The following is a 20,000-nucleotide window of genomic DNA, read 5'->3' as shown; positions in this document are numbered from 1 at the left end:
ATCACCATCATCATCATCAGCAGCAGCAGCAGCAGCAGCAGCAGCAACAGCAGCAGCATTTACACACAATTCATCATCGGGGAAAATCTTTGAAATAACAACAGTAATAATAACAACAACGATAATAACGATAAGTATAATTATCAATAAACAAAAACAACAAAAAAACAAAAAAAGAAGAAGAAAGAAGAAGCCACGTTTGTGTGGAAAAAAAAAAGAAAACTAAAAACGTAAGAAAGGAGAAACGATGGCAAGGCAAACCAGCCGATCGGAAAAAGACAGACAACAACAACGATAATGGTGATAATAATAATAATAATAATAATAATAACAACAACAACAGCAGCAGCAGCAGCAGCACCACCACCACCACCACCACCAACAACAACAATAATAATAATAATACACACACACACACACACTACGACACACACACACACACACACACACACACACACATTTCGCAATTCTTACCAGGGAACGTAAGGTGTCCGGGCACAGACAGTGTCGGTTTGTCCGTGAATTCGATGAGATCAGGGTCAAGGTCAGCGGCAGGCATCTGGTCATAGTACCTGTTTTCAATGGTCACTTCTGCGCTGTCCCGCCTTCGGCCAGATTGTATATGTCCCTCTGGTCCATAGAACGATTTGGAGATCACACCACCACCACCACCACCACCGTCACCAACAACAAGAACAACAACGACAGGAGAGAGAAGAAGGTATATATGTCTTGTCCAGTTTTGCAAAGCACCAACAAACAACCAAACAAACAAACAACACATACATGCACGCATATACGCACGCATGCACGAAAGCACGCACACACGCACACACACACACACAGAATAATTTATGCTCAGTATACCCTCTACCCTTCCATATACTACGCTGTGCTGTATAATGCTATACAATTGATATCAGTAACACACACACACACACACACACACACACACACACACACACTTACGCGCGCGCATATACTATGATTTGCAACTTGTTTCTCAGTAAGGTTATTAATCAGAATAATACAGACCCGAGTTTTCTTCGCCTGCAAAATTCTGATCAGCGTCCATGAATAGGTCTTGTGTAACAACGTCAAGTTTTCTATTTTTAGAGCTGTTGCACCCCATGGTATCTGGTGCACCGGGAAACACTGAGGACGTCTGCACCGCTGTTGGGGAGTGTTCGGTACACGCTGCTGATGCTGTTTACCTCGATCGGTGCAGTCTGAACGAATGATGTGTTTCACTGTAATCAGAAAAAGAAAAAAAATTAAGAATATCATTATGGTGACTCTGATATGTGCTCAGACATACGTACAGCTGCTGCTGCTGTTGTCAGTGGTGTCCTTCGACTGTTCAACAGGACGGCTGAACTGGTCCTGAAAGTGGAGTGATGGCCAAGAGGTAACGCGTCCGCCAAGGAAGCGAGAGAATCTGAGCGCGCTGGTTCGAATCACGGTTCAGCCGCCGATAGCCGATATTTTCTCCCCCTCCACTAGACCTTGAGTGGTGGTCTGGACGCTAGTCATTCGGATGAGACGATAAACCGAGGTCCCGTGTGCAGCATGCACTTAGCGCACGTAAAAGAACCCACGGCAACAAAAGGGTTGTTTCTGGCAAAATTCTGTAGAAAAATCCACATCGATAGGAAAAACAAGTAAAACTGCATGCAGGAAAAAATTTTTTAAAATGGGTGGCGTTGTAGTGTAGCGACGCGCTCTCCCTGAGGAGAGCAGCCCAAATTTCACACACAGAAATCTGTTGTGATAAAAAGAAATACAAATACAAATTAAAATACAAGCTGGAGATGCCGCTGTGTCACGGTGCAGTCAGAACGAGTTAATTAAGTCTTTTACTGTAATCAGAAAATTTTTTTTTTTAAATCATTATACGCTGATCTATGGACGGACACGCGTACAACTGCGCGCCGCTGCTGTTATGGCGTCCTTCGACTGTTCAACAGGAAATAAAAAAATAAAAAAAGAAACGTTCGTGTGCTATTTTCTGCTGTTCAAGTGGTCAAAATTGCTGTTTCACGACGTGATTAATTTGATAGTACTTTTATTGTGGCTGGGGAAAAAATGTGTAAAACAATTCTGATGTGTACACTGTGCGTGGAAAAGGTAATGTCATTTTCACGCATATGTTGCAAGGTGCGCTGTACACACACACACACACACACACACGTATCTATATATACATACATTCATACATATATATATATATATATATATATATATATATATATATATATATATATATGCGCTTGTTCACTGTAGGGATCGGTAGGAATGAAAACTGCTGATTAAAGAAACTTTATTTTTTTTAAAGAAAAAGAAGAAGAAAATCATTTTAACATGTAATTCAGTAGATTGGCAATTGCACTGGTATTATAACATACAAATTGTAATACATCTGTGTGTGTGTGTGTGTGTGTGTGTGTGTGTGTGTGTGCGTGCCTGTGACGATCTCGGTTAAAGTTTACACTCCGTCACATAGAATGAAACAAATCAATCCACAAAACACGTTTCTACATACATGAGTTATGGCGCTGTAGACACGATCTGTATTCGCTACTTCCATGTTGTAATCGCGACTTGCTTTAAAACACATAACAACGACGCTTATTACACGAATCCAAAGGTTTCGAATGATTTAAAGCCACTACAGTGAACACATTTGCTACACGGAGTATAATTTGCACAATCAGTTCATCACTTGCTCACAGGATTAGGCTGTGTGTTAGATTTCACATTATGTGTTGTCGACACTGTGTAATAATTTTATTCGAACACAAGTGTCGGATGTTGATATTGTTGCCGGGAGACGAAAGGTCAATAACTCTGCGTGCGTTAGTTTGAAATACTTAACTACATTGTGCTCTCCCTTTACTGGAGGCGGCAGAACAATTCACAGAATCACAGAATCACAGAAATGTTTGGCTATAGGCTAAAAGCCTTTTGCCCTCGTAATCAGTGTCCATTTATGTGCTTTTGGATCACTTGTTGTGAACAAACCCTTGTTTAAATCTGGCATAGTGTATACTATATTTATCTACAGCTCAGTAAAGATTTAACTCTGTGGAAAATACATGGTTCTTAAACTTTTTGTCAATGTGATTTTTGAAGGCGTTTACCGATGGTGCATTGATGGTGTCATAGGAAAGGTTATTCCACAGATTTATGATACGGTTAGTAAAGAACTTGCGGAACTGGTTAGTTACGAAATTAGTTTTGTTTATTTTGAAGTTGCGAATGCTTTTAATCTCTGATAATCAAGTATTACGTGCTTGCTAGCACACCTATTTCAGTTCTATCAGTTCATTCTTTCAAAACCTTTGGAAAAGCATATCTATAAATATATTATGTCTCATGTTTCAAAGAATAAATATGATTCACTGTCTAGGTGAAACGAATGTATAGCTGGCTCATCTCCTGATAGTCTTTGATCCATCCTATCCGCGGTAAATCATAGAAAAAATATATAAATAAATAAATAGATGAATAAATAGATACATAGATATACTGATAAATAAACAAACAACATGATTCACTGTCCAAGTGAAACGAATAAAGTTGGCTCCTCTACTGATAGTCTTTGATCCACCCTGTCCGCGGCCACGCCGGTAAATTAATAATAATAATAATAATAATAACAATAATAAAAAGATTGATAGACTAAATAAATGAAGTGAATAAAATCAATAAATAGATGAATAAACAAATTAATAAATAAACGAATGGGTAAATAAATAGATAAATAACTAGTTACAAGAAATGTTTCTGACAGCGTTGTACGCTGTTGCCTTCCTCTGCTGCTGGCTGCTCACACCCGGCTCAGTCCAGGGCGACGCTTTGCACTACGTGGACGTGGAAGACTTCCAAAGACTTCAGAACGTCGTCCAGATCCAAGCCGACGCCATCAGCGAGCTCCGAGCCAAACTGGCCGCCCTCACCGACAGAGAATCCACCACCACCACCACTGCCCAGGCCCCCACCTCCCCGTGTGACTGCAACACCCTTCAAATCACAGTGGACGACCTTCGCAACGACCTGGAGATCGCGAGCTAAAGGTTCCCTTCTATCTTACTTATCTTCTGTTCTTCGTGTCTACACTCCATCCTGTTCTCTCAGGTCTTCTGGAGAAAAGCTTCTTCCAGTCCCCAAATTCTCTCAAATACATTTGGTCAGAGGGCTTTTCAGCATCAAGCACCCTCTGTTTGGAATTCTCTTCCTCCGGAGGTCTGGCACTCATCAACTCACCAACTTCAAAGTGGCCTTCGGATGTGACGAAGCGTAGTTCTTTGTCTCCTCCCACCCTCTGCACTCCACTCGTGTCCCCCTTCCATTGTAGTATTCCTGTGGTGTGTCAGTGGTTGTGTGTGTGTGTGTGTGTGTGTGTGTGTGTGTGTGTGTGTGTCTACTTTGTGCCTTTTTTTTTCCTGCGAATTATTAATGCATCTGCAATTTGTAGAATACAGATTTTGGTAGATACAAAAAATTGTGTTTTCCACTTGTATGTCTTAATGCGCACTTGTGTGGTATAATACACTATCATACAATAGAATATGTCTTTATTACCAAGTGTACCGGGGTCACAAGGAATATTAGGGGGTGGGGGGATAGTACATAAAAAGTACAAACATAAATCGAAAATTATACACAAAAACAGATACAGTAGAATTTAGGACACACACATGTGCATATCAATATAAGCGCGCGCGCGCGCACACACACACACACACACGCACACACACACACACAAGCTGCATATCACATGTGGATGGAGCTGGTGACTAGATCATCAGGTAAGTGGTTGTTGATTGCACAACTCTTTTTGTTCGAGAGACAGGGCAATGACTGCTTTGGGGAAAAAGCTATTGGCGAAGCGATTGGTTTTCGTCAATTTCAGACGACTGAAGTGGCGTCTGACTTCATTCTCTTGGACTATGAAAGGGGGAGTGGGGGTGATTTTGGGTGCAACCATGTCAGAAGTAGACAACGGTTTGTCAAACCTGGAGTAGAATGTGTTGAGTTTGTCTGGAAGAGTTCTGTCAGTCATGTCGACTGTCTGGTGGGTCATTTTGTAATCAGTGATGTTCTGCAGTCCGGTCCACACATTCCTAGAGTTGTTTGCAGACAAATGTTCTTCTAAATGTTTCCTATATAAAACCTTTGCCTTCTTAATGCATTTTTCAACACTTCTTTTTGCCTTATTGTGGACTGTTCTATCATCAGTTTCGCGAAAAGCTCTCTCTTTTCCCTTTAGTTTTTGCCTAACAGCCCCGTTACACCAAATTTTGTCGTTTAAAAATTTGAGATTTTTTGCTGGAATGCACACACTTTCACAGAAAGAAATGTAATCACACACTGTGTCGATATATTCATCCAAGTTGCCTTCAGAGTCTTCAAAAATACTCCAGTCTGTTTCATGTGCGGCACTTAGAGCCCATCGAGAGATGGGGAGTCTGCGCCATATAAGTACAATACATTATGATTATCATTATTATCATATTCTTATTCTTCGTTCGAGGGCTGCAACTCCCACATTCACTCGTACGTATTGTTATTACACCAAAGTGACGGGCGTGGTGCAGAACCACGACGCCGATCTCAGCTCCCTGAGGGAGACGGTGGGGAGTGTGAGCGACAAGGTGGTGCACGTGCTGAACGTGGGCCGTCAGGTGGACAGCCTCAAGGTGGATGTGGGCGCCCTCTTCTCCAAGACCTCCAGCATGGCCTACCTGCACTCCGCGGTGGCTGAGCTCAGCAACAGGGTCTCAACATCTCCACTGCAGGTTGGGTTGTGTGTGTGTGTGTGTGTGTGTGTAGTTACATCTTGGTGTGTGTATGTAACATTGATGTAATGTTTTATGTTAACAAGAGCATTTTTGTAAAGCACCTAGAGCAGATTTCTGGATAGTGTGCTATATAAGTATCCATTATTATTATTATTATAAATCAAACTCTGGCATTTTCATTTCAAACCAGTGAACACGCCTCATGTTTTTTTTCTTTTTATCAAACCATCTGCGTATATAAGTATTTCTTGATAACAAATCATGAGACAGGGGTACACACACAAAAAAAAAACATATCACACTTATGTGTGCACATACACACATACATATTTGTATTCAATACAAAAATCATCTTTACAGTCAATCATTGTATGAAACAAGAGTGTTCATGCATGCGTGTGTGCATGCGCGCACGCACACACACATGCACACACACACACACACGCACACTCTCTCTCTATCTCTTGCATGTTCACACATTCACTTGTAAAATGTTTTCTGCACACAACACAATTTGTTTCTGATTATTTTCAGCCGCTGTGTATATCAGACAAACATACCAAAACTGATAAACTGGAAACTCTCATCAATCATGCACCATGGCACACTCTAAAACTACTCAATGAATTAAACAAGAGTCATACAATCATTGGACAAGAGAACTAAATAGTAGTTTGTGTTTAAAAGTGTGTGTGTTGTGTGTATGTGTGCTGTGTGTGTGTGTGGAGGGCTAAAAGGGTGGGGGTGGGGTGGGGTGTAAGTGTGTGTGTGTGTGTGTGTGTGTGTGTGTGTGTGTGTGTGTGTGTGTGTGTGTGTGTGTGTGTGTGTGTGTGGAGGGCTAAAGGGGTGGGGGTGGGGTTGGGTGTAAGTCTGTGTGTGTGTGTGTGTGTGTGTGTGTGTGTGTGTGTGTGTGTGTGTGTGTGTGTGTGTGTGTGTGTGTGTGTGTGTGTGTGTGTGTGTGTTGAGGGCTAAAGGGGTGGGGGTGGGGTGGTGTGTGTGTGTGTGTGTGTGTGTGTGTGTGTGTGTGTGACTATGATTTCACCTGATGTCAACATAAGACAAAATATGAATCTTCTAATAATTTCCATTTAACAATTCAAATCAATAAATCAAATAAAAGCTGTAAATGGGCTTATTGGAGGAAATAACACTAATCCACAAAGCATTACTATTCTTAAACACTTCAGTTGATTCAAGAATAAGGTTAAAGGTCAAAGGTCCCCTAGCCTTGCACTGCCACCAGGGCAGTGGTATCATATCCACCGTGTCGAAGATCTGGCACAGGAAGTACATGGCACCCAATCTTCCCCTTCCACCGTTTTACCATCAGCCTCCCCTTACCCAACTCAGGTACCAAGTTCACGCCTGCGTGGAGTGAGGGAAACAGGTTCCAAGGTTCAAAATCATTTTTCATCCAAGAGATACCCGATCTGGGTACATGGAGACACAAGGGGAACAAACAGGCCCACATCCTCAAGACGTGCAAAGAGTTAACAAAGAGTGAAGTGCCTTTCCCAAGGACACAACACTGTGCCAAAGCGGGGACTCGAACCCCGATCACTGGTGAACGCTGGACCACAAGGCCAATGCCTCACCAGTTCTGCCACAGTGCCTCTCGATCAAACAATAAACAGTTCTATTCAACTGTAGTTGTAAATGAGCTTATATAGAGAAAATAGTATTTGCATTTGTATTACTCTTTGTCACGATAGATTTCTCTGTGTGAAATTCGGGCTGCTCTCCCCAGGGAGGGCGCACTGCTACACTGACAGCGCCACCCTTTTTTTTGGTATTTTTTCCTGCCTGCAATTTTTTTTTTTCTGTCAAAGTGGATTTATCTAGAGAATTTTGCCATGGACAGCCCTTTTGTTGCCATGGGTTCTTTTACGTGCACTTAATGAATGCTGCTCACAAGACCTTGGTTTATCATCTCATCCAAATGACTAGCGTCCAGACCACCACTCAAGGTGTAGTGGAGGGGGAGAAAATACTGGCGACTGCCAGTGTGATTTGAACCAGTGCGCTCAGATTCGCTCGCTTCCTAGGCGGACGCGTTACCTCTAGGCCAACACTCCACAATATTAAAGTAAAGTTATCAAACAAGCTTACTAAATACATGGAAGATATATTCATCAGCTGTGCGATGTGGATGGTACCATGTGGAGTGATGGCCTAGAGGTAACACGTCCGCCTTGGAAGCGAGAGAATCTGAGTGCGCTGGTTCGAATCACGGTTCAGCCGCCGATATTTTCTCCCCTTCCACTAGACCTTGAGTGGTGGTCTGGACACTAGTCATTCGGATGAGACGATAAACCGAGGTCCCGTGTTCAGCATGCATTTAGCGCACGTAAAAGAACCCACGGCAACAAAAGGGTTGTTCCTGGCAAAATTCTGTAGAAAAATCCACTTCGATAGGGAAAACAAATAAAACTACACGCAGGAAAAAATACCAAAAAAATGGGTGGCGCTGTAGTGTAGCGACGCGCTCTCCCTGGGGAGAGCAGCCCGAATTCACACAGAGAAAACTGATGTGATAAAAAGAAATACAAATACAAATACCTGCAGGGTTACACCTCGGACATCATACCTCTAGGCCAACACTCCACAATATTAAAGTAAAGTTATCAAACAAGCTTACTAAATACATGGAAGATATATTCATCAGCTGTGCGATGTGGATGGTACCTGCAGGGTTACACCTCGGACATCAGGTGACTGAAGGTGTTGGCTTCTGTGGGCTGCAGCCTGAGAGAATCAACACACACATGAAGGTGCATGATTAGAAAACATCTACACATGTAGACGCACACATAGCACACACAAGGGCATGTGCGAACACACGTACCCACACTACCTGCACGCGTGCATGCACACATACACACACTCATATTCTGATACACACACACACATATGCAAGCATACAATTAATCAATTAATACACACACACACACACACACACACACACACACACACACACACACATTCCAACTCATTAGTTTTCTGTAAAAATACTTTTCAGTGTTAAACACACACACACACACACACACACACACACACACACACAAACACCCCCTTCCACCACACACACACACACACACACACACACACACATACATTAAAAATGGCACGAGCAAACACTTTTCAAATATTTAAACGTTGTCAGTAAATTCAGAAAAAACTTTTTATGTATACACCACACACACACACACACACACACACACACATACATTAACAATGGCACTAGTTAACGCTTTTCAAATATGTAAATCTTTTCAGTAAATTCAGAAAAACTGTTTATGTACACACACACACACACACACACACACACACACACACACACACACACATGCATTAACAATGGCACTAGCAAACGCTTTTCAAATATGTAAATGTTTTCAGTAAATTCATAAAAACTGTTTATGTACACACACACACACACACACACACATGCTTTAACAGTAAATTCAGAAAAACTGTTTATGTGTACACCACATACACACACACAAACACACACACACACACACACACACACACATCCTACACAGCAAAATGACCGACTAACAAGCAAGCAAGCAAGCTGGCAGGCGCACACTGACCAGTTTCTGGCATCGTAGACAGCTTTAGCATGATCGTACATGTGGAAAGTGTAGATTTCTCGTGATTGCTCCGAGTGGTTGTGCTCGCTTTTGTGCACCACCTCCCCGTGAATCAGCACCAGAGTCCCTGAACATCCACAAAATAAACACACGCATACAGGTAAAAACATCCACACAATAAACACACACATAGGTATAAACATCCACACAATAAACACACACATACAGGTAAAAACATCCACACAATAAACACACACATAGGTATAAACATCCACACCATAAACACACACATACAGGTAAAAACATCCACACCATAAGCACACTTAGGAAAAAACATCTATATCATAAACACACACACAGGTAAAAACATCCACACCATAAACACACACTTGGGTAAAAACATCCACACCATAAACACACTTAATTAAAAACATCCACACCATAAACACACACATATAGGTAAAAACATCCACACCATAAACACACACATATAGGTAAAAACATCCACACCATAAACACACACATATAGGTAAAAACATCCACACAATAAACACACACATACAGGTAAAAACATCCACACCATAAGCACACTTAGGAAAAAACATCTATATCATAAACACACACACAGGTAAAAACATCCACACCATAAACACACTTAATTAAAAACATCTACATCATAAACACAAACACATATAGGTAAAAACATCCACACCATAAACACACACATATAGGTAAAAACATCCACACAATAAACACACACATAGGTATAAACATCCACACCATAAACACACACATACAGGTAAAAACATCCACACCATAAGCACACTTAGGAAAAAACATCTATATCATAAACACACACACAGGTAAAAACATCCACACCATAAACACACTTAATTAAAAACATCTACATCATAAACACAAACACATATAGGTAAAACCATCCACATCTACACCACAAACAGGCACACAGGTCAAAACATCCACACCATAAACACACACATAGGTATAAACATCCACATCATAAACACATGTTTTGGTATAAACATCCACACCATAAACACACTTACGTAAAAACATCTACATAATATACACACTTAATCAAAAAACATCTACATCATAAACACACATAGGTAAAAACATCCACACCATAAAACACACACATATGGGTATAAACATCCACACCATAAACACACACATAGGTAAAAACATCCACACCATAAACACACTTAATCAAAAACATCTACATCACAAACACACATAGGTAAAAACAACCACACCATAAAAAAACACACACATGGGTATAAACATCCACACCATAAACACACACACCAGTAAAAACATCCACACCATAAACACACTTAATCAAAAACATCTACATCACAAACACACATAGGTAAAAACATCCACACCATAAACACACCTAATCAAAAACATCTACATCATAAACACACATAGGTAAAAACATCCACACGATAAACACAGGTAAAAACATCTACATCATAAACACACATAGGTAAAAACATCCACACCATAAACACAGGTAAAAACATCTACATCATAAACACACACATTGGTAAAAGCATTCACACCATAAACACAGGTAAAAACATCTACATCATAAACACACACATAGGTAAAAACATCCACACCATAAACACAGGTAAAAACATCCACACCATAAAACACACACATGGGTATAAACATCCACACCATAAACACACCTAATCAAAAACATCTACATCATAAACACACATAGGTAAAAACATCCACACCATAAACACAGGTAAAAACATCTACATCATAAACACACACATAGGTAAAAACATCCACACCATAAACACACTTTAGTAAAAGCATCTACATCATAAACACACACACACAGGTAAAAACGTCCACACCATAAACACACTTAATCAAAAACATCTTCATCACAAATACACATTGGTAAAAACATCCACACCATAAACACACCTAAAAACATCTACATCATAAACACACACATAGGTAAAAACATCCACACCATAAACACACTTTAGTAAAAGCATCTACATCATAAACACACACATGGGTAAAAACATCCTCACCATAAACACACTTAGGTAAAAACATCTACATCATAAACACACACACACACACACACACACGCACACACACACACACACACACACACACACACACACACACACTCACCCTTCTTGACCGGCCCAGCAATGTACTCAGACTCCCCATGCTGTATCTCTGTGCCAATAAACTCTGTGCTGCTGGCGCCAGGCTGTGGGTTTACTCTCCGCACCATACGTCTGTTGCCGTGGACACCATCTGGCCAATACAAACAGTATATCTATTCATTTACTTCTTGTTGTTTTTTATTAACTGGTACTTGTTCATCTACTTATTTATCTATTTAACTATTCATTCATCCATTTACCCATTAATTCGTTTACTCCTGTATTCACATTTTTCACAGAGATATATAATATAATATATATATATATATATATATATATATATATATCTTTATTGAATCTTTTTCATATATGTATATTTTTTTATGTACTTATTTATATATTAACTCATTCACACACACACACACACACACACACACATATACATAATGCATAATGCAACTGTATAATGCATTTATTTGTAATACTGATAAAAGGAATATGAAACATCAAACACTAACAAAACAACTTCTAAATGATGAGGTATGTGACATCAGTCACTAGCAACATGACATTTGAATGATAAGGTAAATGACATCAGTCACGAGCAAAATGACATCAGAATGACATCAGTAACAAAACGACATATAGACGATACCTTTGTGGGAGCCGGGTATGAACCAGAGACACCCATTCTCAAGAGTGGCATCTTCCAGAGCAAACCACAGACCCATAAGGCGCTGGGGAGTGGTGTACAGGAATGACGAGTCCTGGTGAGCCGTCACTGCAACGGCAACAACCCTGTTTACATCACTGCCCCCAGAAATTACGGAACACGTGTTACCAGTTTCAAATGTAAACATTTTTTTGGAAAAAGTTATATATTTCAAACTGTTCTTTATCAAAGTTAGCTGGTTATCTGCTGAACAGTCCACTTGGTTGTTTATTGTAGGTCCCCCCCATGAACCTCTTTTCAAATAATAATCTACAGAAGTAGTGATAACATTACAAAATCTCAAAATTGAATGAAATGAAATTATCTCCAACATGACAGGCACAACCGACAAATGGTTAAAGTGATAGTCTTTCAATCGAAAGTGAAGTACGGCTGCCATTATGGCAGGGTAAAAACAGTTATACACGTAATGTGGGAGTTGCAGATCTTGCACCCAGAAAGAAAGAACGCATTTCCCACAAAACTGACCCAACAGCCATCTTCATTCGCATAATTTCCCACAAAACTGACCCAACAGCCATCTTCATTCACATAATTTCCCACAAAACTGACCCAACAGCCATCTTCACTAACATAGCGTCTTCCAAGTCAACAAGGAAAACAGGCAGAAAGAAAGAAAGCATTTCCCACAAAACTGACCCAACAGCCATCTTCACTAACATAGCGTCTCCCAAGTCAGCAAGGGAAAAAGGCAGAAAGAAAGAAAAAAACAAACAGAAAGAAACCACTGTGGTCATGAATGATTCGTGTCATTTGTAACTTTTTCTTTCATGTAATTATTTCTTTCATGAACTCTTAGAGAGAAAGGACATTATATAAAGTGCATTATTATCATCATCATTATGTAATACACATAAGATTATACAGTCTAAATCTAGCAAAAATTGGCAACTAAAATAAAAGCAATAAAAATCAAAAGATACCAATGAAGACACAGTTTACAAAAACAACAACAACAACACAGATTCGTTACTAAACAATGTTTACCTTTCCCTCCAATGCGAGGTTGCTGAAAAAGAAAATAAAAAGATAGTGAAACAGTAATATACATATTAATTCATTGAACAAAATTCTTTTCTCACACTTTATTATGGGCTCAAGAGTCAGCTGAGGTGTAAACGATATAATTTACACTTTTTCTGCAAACTTCATCCACAGTGAAAATAATGATTTCAAAAAGTGGGTCGTAATATGTGTCATGTCATGTCTAGTTACGTCCTTGTCCTTTCACAAAACTTTGATGAAATAATTTGATATGACAACTATAAAAAAACAAAAACAAAAGTTATTCAAAAAGAAATCACACTCACACAGACACATTACCTTGAAAAATGCACACAAACACACACAGAGACACAGACACACACACAATCATGCACACACACACGCACGCGCGCGCACACACACACACACACACACACACACACATTACCTTGAAAATGTACATACTCTGGCACACAACTGGGTCTTCAAATCCAACTGTTTCAGCAACTTTCTGGAATGAAGAAAAAAACAACACATAAATAAAACAGAATCAAAATAAGAAAAAGAAAAGAAAACGTTCACCTAATCGAGTTATGACACAAACATCGGCTGAACACAAGGTGAAAAAAAAAAGTGTTGGGTTTTGGGTTTTATGAGAAAAAAAAAACTTTTATAAGGAAAAAAAAGCACAAAACTTTCAGTAAAAAGCAACAAGATTTTTTTCATCAATAAATCCACATTTTCCCAGTCATGAAAAATGACTGCTTTTCTGTTCTTTTTTTTTTTTTTTTTTTTTTTTTTTTACAACTTTCCTGCCACACAGAGAACACTGGAATTACATATTCTTTTTAATCTTCACCCCGTCTTTTTCTTCTCTCTCTCTCGCTCTCTCTAATGCACACACACACGCACACACACACACACAACACACACACACACACACGAACTGAATGTTATACCAGCTGCACACTTCCCTCACTCTAACGGATCAAACCAAGCTGAAATAAAATCAGCAAACCTGGGTTTTTGATGATGACAAAGGGAATTAACACTGGACAATCATTTTTTCTGACCCACATTTCGACCTTTCAACTGAGACTCACCTTGACCTTGTCGCTGAAGGTGACCTTTTTGAAGGTCGGGTTCAAGCAGTGCAGAGCGTGACCTATCTTGTTCACACAGCGAGACTTGTCCACCGTCAGCTGTCCTGGGAGATGATAACAATGTGCGTGAGATAAGATTCAATGACAACAGGAAGGTGGCAGAATGGTTTAACTCTCTCCATACGAACGGCGAAAGAGATGACATTAACAGCGTTTCACCCCAATTACCATCATCAAAATATTGCAAGCGGAAGGCTCTTATACTGAAGAGGTGAATGTTGACAAAGAATACCACAATTCTGACGACGGAAGCTAAAGGTTGGGTCATTCAGACACCCACTGGACATCCGAGGGGTCTGTGTTGAGGAGAAGAGAGGATGGCTGTACTGAGTGAGTTAAGAGGCTTATCTACCAGTACCGTGTCTGTGAGGGTCTGGTTTTGAACCCAAGTCTCGACGGGCGCAATAGCCGAGTGGTTAAAGCATTGGACTTTCAATCTGAGGGTCCCGGGTTCGAATCACGGTGACGGCGCCTGGTGGGTAAAGGGTGGAGATTTTTACGATCTCCCAGGTCAACATATGTGCGGACCTGCTAGTGCCTGAACCCCCTTCGTGTGTATATGCAAGCAGAAGATCAAATACGCATGTTAAAGATCCTGTAATACATGTCAGCGTTCGGTGGGTTATGGAAACAAGAACATTCCCAGCATGCACCCCCCCCCCCGAAAGCAGAGTATGGCTGCCTATATGGCGGGGTAAAAACGGTCATACACGTAAAAGCCCACTCGTGTGCATACGAGTGAACATGGGAGTTGCAGCCCACGAATGCAGAAGAAGAAGAAGAAGAATCCAAGTCTCACCCTTTCTCCCAAAGTTTAGTTCAGTTCAGTTACTCAAGGAGGCATCTCTACATTCAGACAAATCCATATACGCTACACCACATCTGCTAAGCAGATGCCTGACCAGCAGTGCAACCTAGCATCTCCCAAAGTTTGACTGGAAAACCAAACTGAGCGTTAAGCCATTGTCAATGAGACAATAAACTGAGTTCCAGTGTACAGCATCCACTTGACGCATTGAAAATGAACGCATGGCAACATAAGTGTTGTACACTGGCAAAATTTTGTAGCAGAAATCCCCTCTGATAGGTAGACAAAAATAATATGCATGCCTTCAAGGCCTGACTTAGCATGTTGGGTCACACTGCTGGTGAAGCAGACGCCCTCTGCCTAGAAGAAGCTGAGTAACACAAATGGATTTCTCCTGCAGAGACGCCACCTTGAGAAACTGAAACTAACCAGCAAGACCAGTATATGCCAAGAGGCATCTCCTTGTTTTTTTTCCTTTGCTGCCATATTCTTTCTGTCTTCATGGGCTGCAACTCCCACATTCACCTGCATGTACAACAGGTGTGGTGGTTTGAATGCGTAGATCACTGAATTCTCACCTGAATGTCCTGGGTTTGATCCCTGGTATCAGCACACCTGCTGAGCTAAGGGTGCAGATTTTTTCCAGTTTCCTAGGTCAATGCAAGTGAAAACCTGCTACTGAACCCCCTTCATGGGTATACGCATACAGAAAAATTAATACACACTCTAAAGATCCTGTAATCCATGTCAGCGTTCAGTGGGTTATGGAAACAAGAACATACCCAGCATGCAAATCCCCGAGTATAGCTGCCTACATGGTGGGGTAAAACAGTAAATACATGTAAAAACCTACTTGTAAACACTAGTGAACATGGGAGTTGCAACCCACAAATGTAAAGAAAACAAACAACAACAGCAACAACAACAACAAACTTGCAAGTACCAGCAGGCTTTTATGTGCATGACCATTTTTATTCAGCCACGTAGCCAGTTATAATCTGTTTTGGGGCATGTTCATGTTGGGTATATTCTTGTTTCCATATCCCACTGAACACTGACATGGATTACTGGATCTTTGATGTACGCAACTGATCTGCATGCATATGCACATACTGCAAAGGGGGTCTGCACATTTTTTTTTTTACCTGGAAGATGGGGGAAAATCTCCATCCTAAACAGTAAACCCACTAGGTGCTGTGACCAGAATTCAGACGCATACAGGACTCTTGGATTGAAAGTCCAAGGCTTTAACTCTCTCCATACGAACGGCGAAAGAGACGACGTTAACAGCGTTTCACCCCAATTACCATCATCAAAATATTGCAAGCGGAAGGCTCTTATACTGAAGAGGTGAATGTTGACAAAGAATACCACAATTATGACGACGGAAGCTAAAGGTTGGGTCATTGAGACACCCACTGGACATCAGAGGGGTCTGTGTAGAGGAGAAGAGAGGACTGGCCGTACTGAGTGAGTTAACTACTCTGTCTTGCTGCTCTATCATCTACACTGTTTCAATAGCATTGCTCTCATGTCGCTCAACCCAAGTCCCCGCATTCACAACCACACCCCTGGTTCATGTGCTGCAGTCTCGATCAGCACCAGCAATCCAAAGGAAACTATAAATATTTTCTCGCCTGGTGGCCACACACTGGAGGAGACTCTGCACTGCTGTACATGCACACACACACATACCACTTGCACTCCCTCATATTCCCTCTCTCTCACACACACACACACACACACACACACACACACACACACACCACTTGCACTCCTTCACATTCCCTCGCGCACACACACACACACAACCACTTGCACTCCCTCACATTCCCTCACACACACACACACACACACACACACACACCACTTGCACTCCCTCACATTCACTCACACACACACACACACACACACACACACCACTTGCACTCCCACACATTCCCTCACACACACACACACACACACACACACACACACACACACACTCATACATACACACACACACACACACACACACACACACACACCACTTGCACTTCCTCACATTCCCTCACACACACACACACACACACACACACACACACACACACACACACACACACCGATCATTGTATATAAACATACCATTTTCAGCAATGGCACCCGCTTCGAAAAAGAACCGGATCTTGTCTCCGCTGTTCATGAAGTACTCATCACTGACCTGGATATCAACACAAATGTCACACTGAATGCTCACTTTTCCACATATATCTCTTTAATGAACATTTCATTCAGGCATCTTTAAATATTCATACACACATGCAAAGTAACTGGGCAATCAAGCGCATGTACTCCTCCTCCGCTCCCTTCAAGCCTTTCATTGACAAGCAAAGCTGAGAGAATATTGGAGAGTCACTTTCCCACATTTCAGTTCCTCTTCTTCTTCTTCTTCAGCGTTCACTTGTATGCACATGAGTGGGCTTTTACGTGTATGACCGTTTTTACCCCGCCATGTAGGCAGCCATACTCCGTTTTCGGGGGTGTGCATGCTGGGTATGTTCTTGTTTCCATAACCCACCGAACGCTGACATGGATTACAGGATCTTTAACGTGCGTATTTGATGTTCTGCTTGCATATACACACGAAGGGGGTTCAGGCACTAGCAGGTCTGCACATATGTTGACCTGGGAGATCGTAAAAATCTCCACCCTTTACCCACCTGGCGCCGTCACCATGATTCGAACCTGGGACCCTCAGATTGACAGTCCAACGCATTAACCACTCGGCTATTGCGCCCGTCATTTCAATTCCCACCTCTGAAGGCACATCAAGGCCACAAAGGGAGGACAGAATACATCTTGATGAGTATATCACTACTTCAATGTGCAAATTAATTGCTTCTTAATGCATCTGTTTGTAGAATTTTTTATGTCTGTAGGAAAACCTATGTACATGTATGCACACAGATCGAACTGTGTGTGTGTGTGTGTGTGTGTGTGTGTGTGTGCGTGAATGTGTGAATCACAACATACAACACTGTTTTCTGAAGTAACACTGCTACAAAAATAGAGGAAAAACAATGTATGTTTTCTCTCAGTTGGGGGTAATGATCTCTTTGTTGTGCTTACCCTGTCATCTGTTGTTTTGAAAACACTTCGGTGTTCCTTGACATCCAGGTTGTTGATGATCGTGGCCATTTCTGTTCGTAGACTCTGTACTTCCTCCTCAGAGAGGAAGTTCTCAATGATGGCGTAACCATCTCTGTCAAACTAAAAACAGGGGAAAAAAAAAAAAAAAAAAAAGAAGAAATACCATCACTTGAATAAAAAGGAATGTGTCTGACTTTAATTCCAAACTTTTTTTTTTTTTCTTTATTAATGTGGAAGAGCAAGATATGACGAGAGCAAGAAATCCTTTTGGAATAGTTACCATTAAATTTTATCAGTTTGACCATTCACTATTAAAATGTACATCAAATTATAGAAACAATAACATATATCTATTGTCTTTGGTACTCATTAGCTTTACTGTGTTTGTGGTAATGTAAATGTTACCAGGAGAGAGAGAGAGAGAGAGAGAGAGAGAGAGAGAGAGAGAGAGAGAGAATTCTTCAACAGATAAACTCCTTGAGTGATGTACCTTGGTGAAATGAGATCAGTGTAGTATGTACTCACAAACAGTCACACTTCTGAACAAAAAGAATGCATTCCTAAGAGATTGAGGGAAGTCTTAATTCAGAGTGCTGACTGACATCCCGACCTGTAAGCTGTGTCTTACGTCTGATTCTGTTCCCCACCGCAGACTGATACTTAAAATGAAGGCCCACGGCATTGAGGGAAACGTAATGCAATGGACAGAAGCATTTCTTAGTGGCTGCATACAGCGGGTATTTGTCAATGGAAGCAAATCAGAGGAGGCACGAGTCACAAGTGGAATCCCCCAAGGCAGCGTCTTAGGCCCCATACTCTTTGTCATCTACATCAACGACCTGCCACGCCAGGTACAGAGTGAGGTAAAATCTTTGCGGATGACACTAAGCTATTCACTCAGAGCAATGAGCAACATGCCCGAGAGACCCTCCAGGAAGATTTGGACAGACTGCACCAGTGGTCAGTAGCCTGGCTACTAAACTTCCACCCGGAAAAAATGCTGTGTCCTGAAACTAGGCCACTCAGAGATCAACCAGACCTACTTCATGAAGAGCAAGGACCCAAGCAACAGCAAGCATGCCCTGACAACCACCAGAGCGGAGAAAGATCTTGGGGTGGTAGTGGACAGCCAACTGACCTTCAAGGACCATGCGTCACAGGCAACATCTAAGGCCAACAGAATCCTGGGCGTTATACAGCGATCCTTTGACCATCTCACTGAGCATACCTTCATCCAACTTTACAAAGCACTCGTGAGGCCGGTCTTGGAGTATGGCCACTCAGTCTGGCAGCCATCCCAGAAAATCCTCCAACGAGAGATAGAAGACGTTCAACGCAGAGCCACAAAACTCCTTGGCAAACTGAAGGACAAACCATACCCAGAACGCCTGTCAACCCTCAAGCTGCCGAGCCTGGAACACGGCAGACGCAGGGGAGACATGACTGACCTCTACAGGTACATCACTGGCATCTACGACACAAGCCGACCCAACTTCGAGCTGCATGACAGATGCAACACCAGAGGCCACAGCAAGAAGCTAGTAAAGCACAGATCCCGCCTACACGTTCGGAGTTCATTCTTTTCTGAAAGAGTGGTGTCAGTTTGGAACAGCCT

The 20,000-nt window shown here is 41.4% G+C and overlaps 2 protein-coding genes across 2 annotated transcripts in view; both read right to left on the bottom strand.

The window, feature by feature from the left end:
- The window catches only part of LOC143276018 (uncharacterized), an 11,064-nt gene extending 7,815 nt beyond the window's left edge, over positions 1-3,249 (bottom strand). The window contains exons 1-3 of the mRNA XM_076580400.1: positions 2,543-3,249; positions 1,036-1,250; positions 475-630 (exon numbers count right to left, since the gene is read on the bottom strand). Of these exons, the coding sequence (XP_076436515.1) occupies positions 475-630; positions 1,036-1,132 (253 nt within the window). The 5' untranslated portion in view covers positions 1,133-1,250; positions 2,543-3,249. The remainder of the gene's footprint in view (positions 1-474; positions 631-1,035; positions 1,251-2,542) is intronic.
- A 5,078-nt stretch (positions 3,250-8,327) lies between these two features.
- The window catches only part of LOC143276148 (phytanoyl-CoA dioxygenase domain-containing protein 1 homolog), a 12,922-nt gene continuing 1,249 nt past the window's right edge, over positions 8,328-20,000 (bottom strand). Inside the window, exons 2-10 of the mRNA XM_076580566.1 lie at positions 18,365-18,505; positions 17,381-17,456; positions 14,389-14,492; positions 13,734-13,796; positions 13,289-13,310; positions 12,224-12,349; positions 11,591-11,719; positions 9,401-9,527; positions 8,328-8,549 (exon numbers count right to left, since the gene is read on the bottom strand). Coding sequence (XP_076436681.1) covers positions 8,498-8,549; positions 9,401-9,527; positions 11,591-11,719; positions 12,224-12,349; positions 13,289-13,310; positions 13,734-13,796; positions 14,389-14,492; positions 17,381-17,456; positions 18,365-18,505 — 840 coding nt within the window. The 3' untranslated portion in view covers positions 8,328-8,497. The remainder of the gene's footprint in view (positions 8,550-9,400; positions 9,528-11,590; positions 11,720-12,223; positions 12,350-13,288; positions 13,311-13,733; positions 13,797-14,388; positions 14,493-17,380; positions 17,457-18,364; positions 18,506-20,000) is intronic.

Source organism: Babylonia areolata, chromosome 31 (assembly GCF_041734735.1).
Source record: "Babylonia areolata isolate BAREFJ2019XMU chromosome 31, ASM4173473v1, whole genome shotgun sequence".
NCBI lineage: Eukaryota > Metazoa > Mollusca > Gastropoda > Neogastropoda > Buccinidae > Babylonia > Babylonia areolata.
The sequence above is the reverse complement of the archived record's forward strand: the minus strand, read 5'-3'. Positions and strand labels throughout refer to the sequence as shown.